At 35.3% G+C, this 14014-nt stretch overlaps 1 protein-coding gene across 13 annotated transcripts in view; it reads right to left on the bottom strand.

Annotated features, from left to right (window-relative positions):
- The window catches only part of ADGRV1 (adhesion G protein-coupled receptor V1), a 602786-nt gene that overhangs the window by 481553 nt on the left and 107219 nt on the right, over positions 1 to 14014 (bottom strand). For 12 of the 13 annotated variants that reach the window (XR_013532585.1, XR_013532586.1, XR_013532587.1 and 9 more), the window contains 6 exons: positions 11250 to 11430; positions 10005 to 10207; positions 9281 to 9410; positions 5924 to 6004; positions 4108 to 4247; positions 1679 to 2288 (listed from right to left, as the gene is read on the bottom strand). Coding sequence is in view for 10 of the 13 variants with exons in the window: in XM_035291223.3 (XP_035147114.2) it covers positions 1679 to 2288; positions 4108 to 4247; positions 5924 to 6004; positions 9281 to 9410; positions 10005 to 10207; positions 11250 to 11430 (1345 nt within the window). In the remaining 3 variants the exon portion in view is untranslated. The remainder of the gene's footprint in view (positions 1 to 1678; positions 2289 to 4107; positions 4248 to 5923; positions 6005 to 9280; positions 9411 to 10004; positions 10208 to 11249; positions 11431 to 14014) is intronic. The other variant, XM_035291220.3, reaches the window with a different exon arrangement.

Raw genomic sequence — 14014 nt, forward strand, 5'->3', positions numbered from 1 at the left:
AGCCACTGTGATATGTGATACTCCCTCATGGTTTTATTTCCATGTCAATAGACTGTGAGTTCCTTGAAAACCAGGCTATATTCTGTAATTCTTAATAAGACTAATTCTTGAGTTTTATCTTAATTTCTTTGCAATTATAACTGATCCTAAAAAAGATGTTTTTAAATAAAGAGAAGACTGTAGATCTGGAATAAGGGAACAGATAAAGGAAGAAAGATCAGTGATATTAATTCAGTATTAATTTTAGGACAATGTGTTTAGGAAAACAAGTAAAACCTTCTTTAAGAAACTGTTATATAGCCTAAAAGGTAAGATTCCAAGATCTGCATGTTGACTGTGATCCTAAATCTTGATTTAAAAAGATATCAAGGTGGGCATTGTGTGTGAGGATGTTTTACCTTGTAATCTGAAGATGTAACATTAGCGATTGTCCTATTAATTTTTTTCTGTAACCCTGGACTGCATTTACATTGTGGGCAAGAATGCTGCTCACCCTATACAACATATTCATCCAAGTGTTACAGTAAAGTAAAGAAGCTTACTTGTAAGAAGTGTTAATCCACATGGCAGAACACAGTCAACATGCAGATCTTGGAATCTTACCTTTTAGGCTATATAACAGTTTCTTAAAGAAGGTTTTACTTGTTTTCCTAAACACATTGTCCTAAAATTAATACTGAATTAATATCACTGATCTTTCTTCCTTTATCTGTTCCCTTATTCCAGATCTACAGTCTTCTCTTTATTTAAAAACATCTTTCTAGAGTTATAGGTCTTTCTAGAAAGATGTGACTAATGAACAAGCTGTAACATAATAGCTGCTTTCAGCTCTATGAGCTCCAGTCCTGCTCCCCATCCATACCCAGTCCACTCCCTCTTCAAAGCCACTGGGCCAAAATTCCAAGGAGAGTGGCCACTACTTTCAAGCAGAGGCTGCTACACCAGATTCTCTGCCCAGTGTCAGTCATTCCTCATTCCTCATTCATATCCCCCATCCTCCACTGATGGGGGATATGTATCCACTGATGATGATCCACTGATGGGGGATATAAATCCTCTAATGATGATCTACAATGGGGTATATAAATGAGGAATGAGGAGTGACTAACATTGGACAGAGGATCTGGTTCAGTAGCTTCTGCTATAAAGTAGTGGCCATTCTCCTGGGAGTTTTAGCCCAATGGCTTCTGAAACCTCACAGCAACCTAAAAATTCTCACAATCTTACTGCTACACAGCCCTGTCCCCCTTCCCTCATGCAGTTGCCAGAGCTACATGCTTCTTGCCAAAACAAAGAGCTTGTGTTGGTTAGAGAATCTTCCAGAAGTAGATCAAGATGAGAGAGGCTCGGGCTGTTGCTAAGACTTTCCTTGGACTCCTCAGATGGATTCCAAAATGTTTTGAAAGTTACAGTATACAGCACAAAGTACTAGAGGTCAATTACACCTGGATTACATAGGAGCTTTTAAAATTTAGGGAGTTTAATTGACTTTTAGAACAGAATTTCTAAGAAAAACTGTGTTCCGCTTCCAGTGGCTTTACAGGTAAACTGTTATAAGAGGACACTTTCAAAGTTAGAGTTTACTATTTTTTATATAATTGTCTATTATATCAAATTTAAAATTTATTGTTTTAGGATTCTGATGGCTAATAATAATAACACACTAAGGGATACTTACTTGGACGACTCTGTACTTTCGCTATTAAAGTAGAGTTGAGTAGTTCGATAAACACAGATTCAGACCTTTCTGGCTCATCATCATCCAAAATTGAAATAGCTATTGTTGCCTCACTCTGATTAACTCCAAAAATAGCAAATCCAGAAGCTGGTATATAGTCTCTTCCTTGAGTTGCTCTAGCTAAATTAGATGGAAGATAAGGTGGTTTTTCCATATCATCTAGTGTTGCATACGAGACAAGGACTTTTCCCATGAGGCCTTTCAACCTTATTATTGATAGTGTGATGTTCTGGGTTGCTTCCTTGACTTTAACAGGTCTGTTTTTCTCAGAAAAAATGAATATCCCATATGGATCATCACTAGCCAAAATTATTAATGTGGCATTAATATGAACTCCCAAAGAACCACTGGAAACACTGAGGATTGACACAGACAATGTCTTATCCAGTTCTGGATCTTCATCAGGCAATACTTCCAGAGTGATATTGGCACTCGTCTGCCCAATCTCAAATGTGATGTTGCCAGAAGTGAAGGCAAGATCACCATCAGGATCAGAGTCTATGTTCCAATGCAAAGTCACTGGAGAGAGAGTTCCATGATGTCTTATAACCTACAAAATATTTAATATTAAAACCTATTAAAAGAGATTAAAACCACTTACTTAGAGGCTTATAAATACATTAATGATAGCAGCACAATTTTATTTTATGTAAGTTCTTCTCCAGACTACAAGACTGTTGCAGGCAGGGGCATATATTATCCATCTTTGAAGGCCCACAGGAGGTTCTACAAATGGAGGATATTTTAAAAGTCTATGCTAAGTGTAGTGGCACAGGCCTTAGTCCCAGTTACTCAGGAGACTGAGACAGGAGGATCACTGGAGCCCAGGAGTTAGAGGCTGCAGTCAGCTATGATGGTTCTACTGCACTCCAGCCTGGGCAATACAGCAAGACCCTATCTCTTAAAAAAATAAACGAACCATCAAAATAATAAAAATTTCAAAAGTGATTGTTCATTGAAACTATAAATTGATGAAAAAATGTAGCTTCTATTTAAATTATAACTATCTTCTGTGTATCTTTTATTTTATCCCCAATAAATCAAATGTGATTAACAATATTACGTTTAGGCATACTCATAAAAGTTTTCACAATCACTGCAAAAATGGTACGTATTTCATCGTAAGGAATACATATCATTGGCATGTATTTTTCTGAAAAGTACATACATAAATGATGCTTTTTGGAAAAGTGAGCTGTAAAACTCATTTTTAAAACAAATCACATTTACTTTTATCTTCAATATATTATGTAAACAAACTCACCAAAAAATATATTTGACCCAAGGTATAAGAAAATACATTTAAGAAAAAAGAGATGCTTTTGTCAATAATATATTAAGAATGAAAAGCTTAAAAATTTCTCCAAGTAAATCCCAACTAAGAGTAATTTTCATTTGTTCTTGAAATATGATGGTTACATCAAAATAAAATTAGAGAGAGCAATTTTATAAAAATTGATCTTTTCCCTTAATGCTTTTCTCTTTCCTGAGTCATTAGTTAGCCTTTCTAAGGTTATTCAATTTATTTCACAACAATTTATTGAAAATCTGCCATAATAGTACAGAAGGATATGTTTGAGTGATATTTCTTCATTATTCATATGGAAGCTGAGCAAGCAGCTAGCTCCTGTGAGTCACTGAACAATGAATCCTTCTTAATTTCTACTGAAATTAAAAAAAAGAGTAGGAACACAAACATACATTCATATCATATAGAGTTATTATTATTGCTTGTTCACAAATGTTTTGGATTTTTCTTTCCTTATGGGAGAGGGACAAGATAGGATTGCACTTCACCCATTGATGTTAGGCATAGCCATGAGACCTGCTTTGATCAAGGAAGTTAAGCAGAAATGATGTAAATCACTTCCAGAAAGAAGCCATAAGAGCTAGTATGCTATTCTTCACATCCACATTTCCCTCCACCAAGAAGATAAAAACGTCTGCTGAGATATAGCCGGTTCCTAAAGTGACTGGTAAGCAGAGCCCCTTACTAACTTAAGTTGGACATATACATACTATGAATGAAAAACAAATCTTTGTATTAAGCATTAATATTTTAGAGATGTTTGTTACCACAACCTATCTGAACTAACACAAAAATCTACGTAAGATAAATACTTGTAGTAAAGCTCCATTGTATTCCTTAAAGGGTCAAAGATCCTCAGAATTAAACAATGACTCCATGGGCAATATTAAAAACAAAAATAAACGCTAAATCGAATTACCAATTTGTATTGCCTGTGTCAATAGGCTCATTCCCCTCAGCCTACACAAAATAAGGAAAACATAAAACACACTTTCATAACACAGTGCAGTTTATAAAACAACAGAAAGTGTCTAGAAATGAAGGAAAAAAAGGTACTCACATTTAATACAACAGTGCTACACCCATCTTCTGGTTCAGTTCCACTGACAAAGAGTGACTCAAGGCTAAATTCAAATACGCCATGAGCATGGTCAGAGGCTGCAACTGTCACTAGAATTTGGGAAGCCACTCCTAGACTGGCTGCATGAACAAGTTCCAACAGATAGAAAATATGTTAATCAGTAATTTACAAACCAAAGGAAAAGCCAAGAAACAACTTTTTGAAAAGAGTCCTTCCATTCACTGAGTACATTCTAATTTGTTTTAGAAAGAAAGGCAGACACAAATGGGTGCCACATATATTCATGCTTTTATGACCTCTCTCTACTTTGGCACCAATGTGATGTACAAGTGCTGCATATGCACTTGGAGATGAACAAGGAAAACTTGTTTTTCTTTTTCTTCTCTATGAAAGAGAACATTCTTCCACACAGAGTATATGAGGAAGGTCTCCCACGCCCTTTGCTGACCTCAAAAGAACTTGAGCCAGAATGACTCTTACTTTCATGAAATAGTAAGTAGTTTCCCTATGATTTTAGTTATTCTGGCTGAACAGATGCTTGGTTTCCAATGTGCATGAATTCTAGGCCTATTTTTTCATCATGTGATGACACTATAAATCTGTCTCTCTTGATCCTAAATAGTCCTATTCCGTAGCTAAGAAGATGCCAAGATCTAAAGAGGCATTTCATTTTTTCCTAAAAAGTATGTTCAATTTTTATGTTGCCTTAATGTCTGCAGACTAGAAAATGAACAATTCTAAAAGTAATAGAGTAATTAATTACAGCAGTTGCATGAGGCATTGATGGAAGTTAGGGAAGAAGAGGGCAAAATCATGAATTCTGACACTAAAATATAAAACCTAAATTTATGAAAAAAGAAAGACTTGAGGATGAGAAAATGCTCTTTTTCAAGAAATAAATATTCTAAGTATGCTTTTCACATATGAAAAAATATTTAAGGTAAAAAATTAAATCATATTTATATATACATTTCCTTCAGAAGGCACCCTCTTTTCAGTATTACCCTCATTAATTGCCAACTATCCTTCCATTTATTTTCTTCCTAATTTCTTTTTCCCACTTTTTTCTTGTTTTTTTCTTTGAGACAGAGTCTTGCTCTGTCACCCAAGCTGGAGTGCAATGACACAATCTTGGTTCACTCAACCTCCACCTTCAAGCAATTCTTCTGCCTCAGCCTCCCAAATACCTGGTATTACAGGCGCACACTACCACACCCAGCTAATTTTTCTATTTTTAGTAGAGACAGGTTTCACTATGTTAGTCAGGCTGGTCTTGAACTCTGGAACTCAGGTGATCAGCCTGCTTTGGCCTCCCAAAGTGCTGGGATTACTCCCCATATGTTTTCATTAAATTTTACATATAAAAATCAGTATTTCTTTTTGTACAGAAAATAAGTGCAATGTATTTAAAGTGAAAATACAAATTTTCTATTGACCTCTTTCTAGGTATTTGAAGCTATGCAAAATGTTTCCCAACAATCATTTTTATAAATGACACTCAAGCGAAATTTCTATCACAATTAGAATCAGGAAACTGCTTTAGGTTCATACAGGAAGAAGAGTCTGGATTTTGGAAGCAGAAAGGGATATGATTCTGACTTGATCCTTTTCCAGCTGGGTGACTACAACATGGAGCAAATAATACTTAACAAAGTTGCTGTGACAGTAATGAGATAAAATACATAAAGGACCTATGCATAGTAGCTGTCGATAAGTGGTTAGTATTGTCTCTAAAATGAGAAGTTAAAATAAAAATATATAATAAATAGCAAAGCACCTTAGAACAGCTGCTTACCACGTTTGTGAATAGTTGGAAGGAAGAATTCCATGTCCCCATCACCACTACCACTTCCATCAACCCTAAAGACTTCAGCTACTTCACAAGGAGACACAGAGACACAACCCACACAACACACATTGACACAATGAGAAAATTGAGAGCTCTTATATCAAGCAAAGAGGAAAATGCAGTAATATTCACCCAATAACATGCATTCTTCCATAGGAAATGGATCATTTTAAATAGTAAAATTATAGCAGCAGTCAAGCTATCAAATTATCAAAATTTCATTCATAGTTTCACGAAATACCCCATGTAGATTGTAATTGTTACTTCCCATTTCTGCCAATCTGGTATTATTTTTAAATTTTCACCTTTTTACAGCAATGTAAATTATTTTCTAATATCTTAGATATTTAAAAAATATGTATCTGATTATATAATCATACGCTTAGGCCTAATATGTCTGTAATAGTCACCTTACCATTCGCAACAACCAGTTCAATATTGGGAAATGCATCTAGCCTTTCCTTCCAACCAAACATTCAAATCCCCACCACATTTATTTACCATTCTCAAACTTGATCACCCTCTGGCTACTGACATTGTGAAAAGAGTCCTAGACAAGCTGTCTAAAAATTCTGCTTTCCTGGCTGTGAAAGATGCCAGCTGTAAAAATTTCAGCAAGTCACTAAACTTCTTGGTATCTCAGTTTCCTCACCTACGAAAGGTGCTATCTTTTATTGAAATGTCATAGCTATGGTTTGAATGTGTTTCCCAAAATTCATATGTTGGAAATTTAATCGCAATGCAACAGTGTTGAGAATTGGGACCTTTAAGAGGGGATCAGGTCATGACAACTCTGCCCTCTTTAATAAATTAATGTTGTTATCCTTGGAGTGGGTTCATTACTCCAAGAATGTGTTTCTTGTAGAAGCAAGTTCAGCCCTCTCTTGCCCTCTAATATGCATGCTCTGACCGTGTGGAGCCTTCCACTACGTTATATCAAGAATGCCCTACAAGATACAGCCCCCCAATCTTGGACTTTCTAGCCTCCAGAACCATGAGCCAAGTAAAGTTCTATTGCTTATAAATTGCCCAGTCTGTGGTACTCTGTTACAGCAGCAGGAAATAGACTAAAAATTCTAAAGATCAAATAAAACAATGGAAAATAAATAGTATTATCAAAATATAAAATACTTTGGCAATAATAAAGAGAAAATGGTTATGCCTTCCCCTCTAATACATCTTGTACCCCAACCATTATTTTACCACATGTTTGCAAACAAAGAAGATAGGAAGGGCAGTGATGACAGTAATATAAAAGAAGGAGAGTAAAAATAGCAAAGCCACATCCATAGGTATGAGCTTCTACCAATATGCTTGATTGACATGCTAGTTGAAGATCTTCCCTCTCTTTTCTTTTTGCCCTGTGTTTTGCCCTGTCAATAGGACTGGGATATACCAGATATGAGAATTTATGGCACCCAGAACCTGAAATCATCATACAGACTTAAAAGGCAAAATGGATTGCCAGCAAATATATGGTACATGGCTTTGCTCCCACATTATCTGGAAGTCCAACACCACCTATGCTTTGACTAGCATATGGCATCTATTCAGGTTGTGGATACCTTATGTAGAATCATGAGTTTCATCAGTTTTATAGTCAAAAAGCATGAAGTAAGTCCTTGACTCTCCAAAGAATTTAGCCCTATAAGCTACTTGACATATTAGACAATCCCTATGTATGAGTCCAGGAATAGAGGTCTTGTATAAATTCTTTTTCCTCTAATCCCAACTCACTGAGAAATAAATCAGATTTTCTGCCACTATTGCTTCCTACAAAACTGTAAGGTTGGTTTTCTAGTGAGTATTCAAGTCCAATTAATATATAACAATGTATATTCCAGAGATATGGGGAGAAGTTTCTCAATAAAATCACAAGTATCACTATAAGTGGTCATATCACAAGTATTATCATCTCAGTAATATTTTATGTTCCATTATTAATCAATATTAGCTAATGCTCACTAACATTTTCTCTTTCTATTATATAAGGATTCTTAGCTATAAGTAATACAAAGAGCAACTTTTCAAATATTTTATAGTAACCTTTTTAGTAATGCAAATAGTGATTTGGAGATGCAAGGACTTGTCTCTGGAAGACAAGAAAAGCTGGTATTTTTATATGCCACCTACTAGACAGGTCATACAGCACATTTCTACTGTTTAATGCATTCAACCAAGCTCAGCACTGTTTAACCATTTCCCTGCTCCCACACACTGGTTGACCTCCTTGCTCTCACTTGAGATTTGAGAACAAAGGAAAGAAAAATTTTGCATATTTGCCCCCAAATACCTACTTTATACATAAAGACAATTTTAATATTTCAGTCCTACCATTTTTTCTTTTGGACGGCTTATATACTCTGGCTTTCTTCATCAAAATAATAAATAATAATGAGATAATGATACCAGGTTTTGTAAAGAAAGGGACTGTCCTGATAAACACCATATCATCTCTCAACTTCTTATACTTATAAAGGTAATACAATGCATATCATATGTATTGCATAACACCCCCAGTACCACCTGATAAACACATGAACACTTTTGCAAATAAGTATTCCATCTAATTGGGATAAATATTATAAATAGCCACACTTAGTGCAGATGAGTTTTGTCATAAAATAAGTTTTTACTCCAAAAACCCTTGATAATCAGAGCTTTATGAATAGCAGAATTGAAGTTAAGGTATTGTTGACCTCTTTTATTAATAATCATCTCATAATAGATCATCCAAAAGGACTAGATTTTACAGTGCTATACCTGTAGATAGCTCCAGCAGAGCTACAGCAAAAAATGGAAAAGAGAGAGGTGATCTTAACTATAATTTGGTGATTTAGTACACTTACACTTTTCATTCTTAAAGCACATCACTTCTAGGAAAGTATCAGTGGGTTAAAAAAAAAATTGGGGAAGAAACAGCACAAACATGGTGTCCATATAAAAAACAGAGATCTCACTCAGAATTAACCAAACCTCAGAAAGTATATCTATGTGAAACTGTGAGTTGAACATTAATTTATAAAATGAATACTAAAAGTTTATGTAGAGAGGAGAATTTTCTTTTTAAAAAGACAGGGATTATCAATCAAAAATGACTGATATATTACTACATATATTATCGTATATTATCATGTGCCTTAAGTGATTATTAACTTTCAGGCTGCTCTCTCCAAAAATTATTAATTTATTCATTTATTTAAGTAAGATTAATTCAAAGGAACATACTTTTGTAAAGGAATCTGCTGTCATCAGCATGGGTAGACAAGCAAATACTTAATATTTTTGAATCACCAGCCTTACCTCCTCCTTCCAAGTTTAACAACTCAACTTTAAAAGACTTTTCCAGTTCAGGAATAGAGTTATCAGTGATGTTTACGGAAATGTATTTATATCTTTCTCCTGGTTGAAATTCTAACGTGCCAGTAACATTCTGAAATATAAAAGACTGATCCATTAGATTACAACTATTCTGTATATGGATTTGTAAAATCAGAATGTTTGTTATATACCAAATTATTATAAATACTAAAACAGAAGAAGATAAATAAAATACAAAATTGAAAACACTTCAGTGGGTATGAATGGTGTTCAATGTAAATTCAAAATAAATATTCTCCAATTAAAATATATTATTTCTTTTTTTTTTTTTTTTTTTTAAGAGACAGAGTCTCACAATATCACCAACGCTGGAGTGCAGTGGTGTGATCATAGCTCACTTCAGCCTTGAACTCCTAGGCTCAAGTAATCCTCCTCCCTCAGACTCCAGAGTAACTGGGACAAGAGGTGTGCACCACCATGCCCAGCTAATTTTTTTTCTTTTTTTTGTAGAGACAGTGACTTGCTATGTTGCCCAAGCTGGCCAACAACTCCTGGCCTCAAGCAATCCTCTTGTCTTGCCCTCCCAAAGCGCTAGGATTACAGGTGTGAGTCAGTATGTTCCAGGTACAGTGTAAATCTCTTACAGAGAAGGATTATGTCTGTTTTACAAGTGCGTATACAGCTTCAAAAGGACTGAGTGAATTACCTGGTAGTCCTCAGGACTGAATGCTGTCAAGGACACTGTTCTAAATTCTGCAGTCACTCTTCCCAGGAGTCCCTGTGCACGGATGACCAATAACCTGACTTCTCCATCTTCTTCCTGCACAGTAATGTGTGGAACGCTGCTTGCGGGCAAGGTCATTGCATCCTCGGGCTGAGGAGGCAGCCCTGTGGAGAACTGCAGCAAGCCTAGTGAAGACAAAGGGGCCAGGGTGCTCTCCCAATGATTTGTGCAAGGATTTCTTATTCAACTAAAGTGATCTTACACAATTATTTTGATCACCAGGCCAAGATTCTGAGGGCCTTTATTTCGAATATATTTTAGCAAAGATTTAATTAACATGCTTTTGACACAGAATATGTTTATAAGCTTTCAGAATAATAAAAGTTAAATTGTTTATTTTCTTTGTCTTTACTCAAAGAAAGCTTTTCTTCCCACAGCAGCATCAATAGCAGGAATACTAATAGAGTTTTAAAATATATAGTTTCTAACATTTACTCGTATTATATTAGAATCTCCAGAAATCATTCTAGAACATATAGTAGAGCAGGTTAAATGACACCTTAAAGGAGTTGCAACACTTAAAATAAACAAATTTTAAAAACCTAAGTATGAAAACTAAAGGTGAAGAGCCTCTCAAGATTTCTACCAAACCTTTTAACAGATGTTCTTGATTCATTCCCATAGAAAAAATATTATTTTGCAATACAGAAAACATTCCCAACTTACTAGGACAGACATTTGTGACAGTTCCCTAATCAAGAAAATTGCCACTATTTAGCATAAGGCAAAAAGAAAGTAATATAAATAGTGATATATTCACTTCTTGACACTTAATGAAATATAAATTACAAAGTATGTCAATTACTTAAATGTTATCAAATCACTATAGGACAAATATTAAAGAAATTTGATAGCTATAAACAGAAATGCAAATATTAAATTAAAGAAATTTGATAGCTATAAACAAAAATGCCTTTTTCCATTTTAAATAATCCTGAAAAAGTTTTTCAAAATATATTATTGAACTTCGGAAACTGATCTTTATATTTTCTCTCATAAACAATGTCCCTCAAAACAGCAACATACAAGTTAAAGAGTGTAGAAATTAGGGGGTCTGAAGGCATTCTACTTCCATCATTTGCAAAAACTGCCTTAAGAAGTTCTTAACAAAACTAAGTACACCCAGAGAAGAGAGGATTTTTCTTGCAAAAGGAGCAGGTTACCAACCATATGGATGATCACTAGCTTTGATGGTGATATCGGTGGTTTCCTTTTCAGGATCTATGCTTGCACCACTGGTAGGAGTTGAGCCCAGCTTCCCATCTCCAGGAATTGCAGAAACCAATGTCACACGGAAATACTCATTAAGTTCAGGAATATCATCATCAAGAACATATATATTCAGAACCTATAAATATAAATATCCAGAGGCACTGAGCAGCGAGGCATTTAGAAATGACTACCAGAAGAAAATTCAAAAGGCAATTAGATTATATTTAAATGAAGTTACCACTTAAGACTTATTTCTGCACAAATTTAAACATTAAAATATTGTATGTGTGTGTGTGTGTGTGTGCATATGTGTGTATACAGACAGAGAAAGGGAAGTCTGAATATATTAATTCCTTTAAAATAATGGAATATATTCCTTAAAAATAATGGGATATAGATCAATTCCTTAAAAATAATGGGCTGCTATAGTCTGAATGTCTTGTTCCCCTGCCCCTCAAATTCCTATGTTAAAATCTAATCACCAAAGTGGTGGAATTAAAAGGTGGGGTTTTTGAGAGGTGATGAGGCCTTGAGAACAGAGACCTCATGAATGGAATTAGTGTTGAGAGAGCTTGTTCGCCCCTTCCACTGTGATGAAGGCATATTGAGAAGGCACCATATTTTTTTTTTTTTTTTGAGACAGAGTTTCACTCTTGTTACCCTGGCTGGAGTGCAATGGCGTGATCTCAGCTCACCGCAACCTCCACCTCCTGGGTTCAGGCAATTCTCCTGCCTCAGCCTCCTGAGTAGCTGGGATTACAGGCACGCGCAACCGTGCCCAACTCATTTTTTGTATTTTTAGTAGAGACGGGGTTTCACCATGTTGACCAGGATGGTCTCGATCTCTTGACCTTGTGATCCACCTGCCTCAGCCTCCCAAAGTGCTGGGATTACAGGCGTGAGGAGAAGACACCATATTTGTAAAGCAGAGTGAGCCCTCACCAGACACAGAATCTACAGGTACCCTGCTCTCAGACTTCCCAGCCTTCAAAACTGTGAGCAATAACCTTCTGTTGTTTATAAGTTACCCAGACTAAGGTATGTTGTTATAGCTATCCCAACAGACTAAGGCAGGTGCTGAGCAGTAGCATTTTCTAACAGTAGCCTATACATGCATCAATATCACATCATATATAATATGTTGACTTATCAATATAGTATCATGTATTTTTTGTACCAAAGACCATGGTATTACAAACCTCAGGTAGAGATTTCCCAATTAAGAAACTGCATGTTCTATGATGAGATGTAATAGGATAAGACGCAAGGGCACAGTATCTGTGTCTAGTGCCTGCCTAAGGAGAGCCTGACATGCTTAGAAGCAGTATTTTAGAAAGTAAAACTCATAACAGGCCTTAGGAGTCTGGCACAAGCAATCAATCCAAAAAACGTTATAAAAGGAATAGGAATAACTCAGCCATGCTCTACAAAATTAAACTCAAAATTTAAAGTTAAAAACAATTTCTCATTTCTTTATTAATTAAACAAACACATTTGACATATGCAGTATGCTGGGGTTAGATATGGCCCCAGTACCCAATCTATCATGGGAGACAGATCTATAGAAAATCACTTAAAATGCAATGTGAAAATATCATGATAGAGTTCTGTACAAAATAAAGTGATGAAGAAACTAACTCTACCTGGTAAAGGTTTTACAGCAGACATGTTTGAAGCAAGTTCTAATGGATTAGTTACAGTTGTAAATAATAATGGGAAAGGACATTCCAAACAAAAGACACAATACTGACAAAAAGATGGGGACATGAAAGAATATGGTATACAGGGAACTGCAATCAGATAACAAGGCAAGAGGAAAACATGAGGCTGAATGAACAATCCAGAGTCAAATCATAGGGATCTTTAATGCTATCATAAAACATTTGGATTTCATTCCATAGAAAGTGGAGATAAATTAAAGAATCATAAGCAGAGGACTGACAAAATGAGAATTCTGTTTTAGAACAAGTACCATGGCAGAATAAACAGTGTGAAAAACAAAAAAGATGCATGAGGATGAGTTAGGAGATGACTGACCTGAAATGATAAAATTCTGAACTAACACAGTAACAAAAGAGATAAGGAAACATTGATAGATTTGAGATTTGTTTAGAGAGAGAAGATGCAGGCCTGATGAGGCACTCGACATAGAGAGTAAGAAATAAGAGAGGAGTAATGGTGACTTCCTGGTTTCTCCCAGAACCAAAATACTAATCATTGGTCCTAAAAGCACCTGGAGAGCTTTTTTTTTTTTTTAGTGTACTTTTTATAGAGATTTTGATTAAATAGATCTGAGTTAGAACTTAAATTTTGTTTTTAATGTACATTTTAACCATATTTAAAATTAAGAAGTAATTTTAGCAGCATGAAAAATAAAAAAACATTTTTAAAGGAATAATATATAACACAGCTGATGTGCTCAGAGAAGTGTAAAAATGTCATATACTACCCAAATCATATAATTCATGAACTAAGGGGAAAAGAAATTGCTAAATTAGGTAATCAAATATATATATATTTGAGACAAGGTCTGGCTCTGTTGCACAGGTTGTAGAGCAGTGGTATTATCACGGCTCACTGCAGCCTCAACCTCCCATACCCAAGATATCCTTCCACCTCAGACTCCAAAGTGGCTTACCCTACAGGTGCACACCACCAAGTCGAGTCAAAATATTTTACATAATACTTAACAGAAACATTGATAACTGTTTTAATTACCA

The sequence above is a fragment of the Callithrix jacchus genome, chromosome 2 (genome assembly GCF_049354715.1).
Source record: "Callithrix jacchus isolate 240 chromosome 2, calJac240_pri, whole genome shotgun sequence".
Lineage (NCBI taxonomy): Eukaryota > Metazoa > Chordata > Mammalia > Primates > Cebidae > Callithrix > Callithrix jacchus.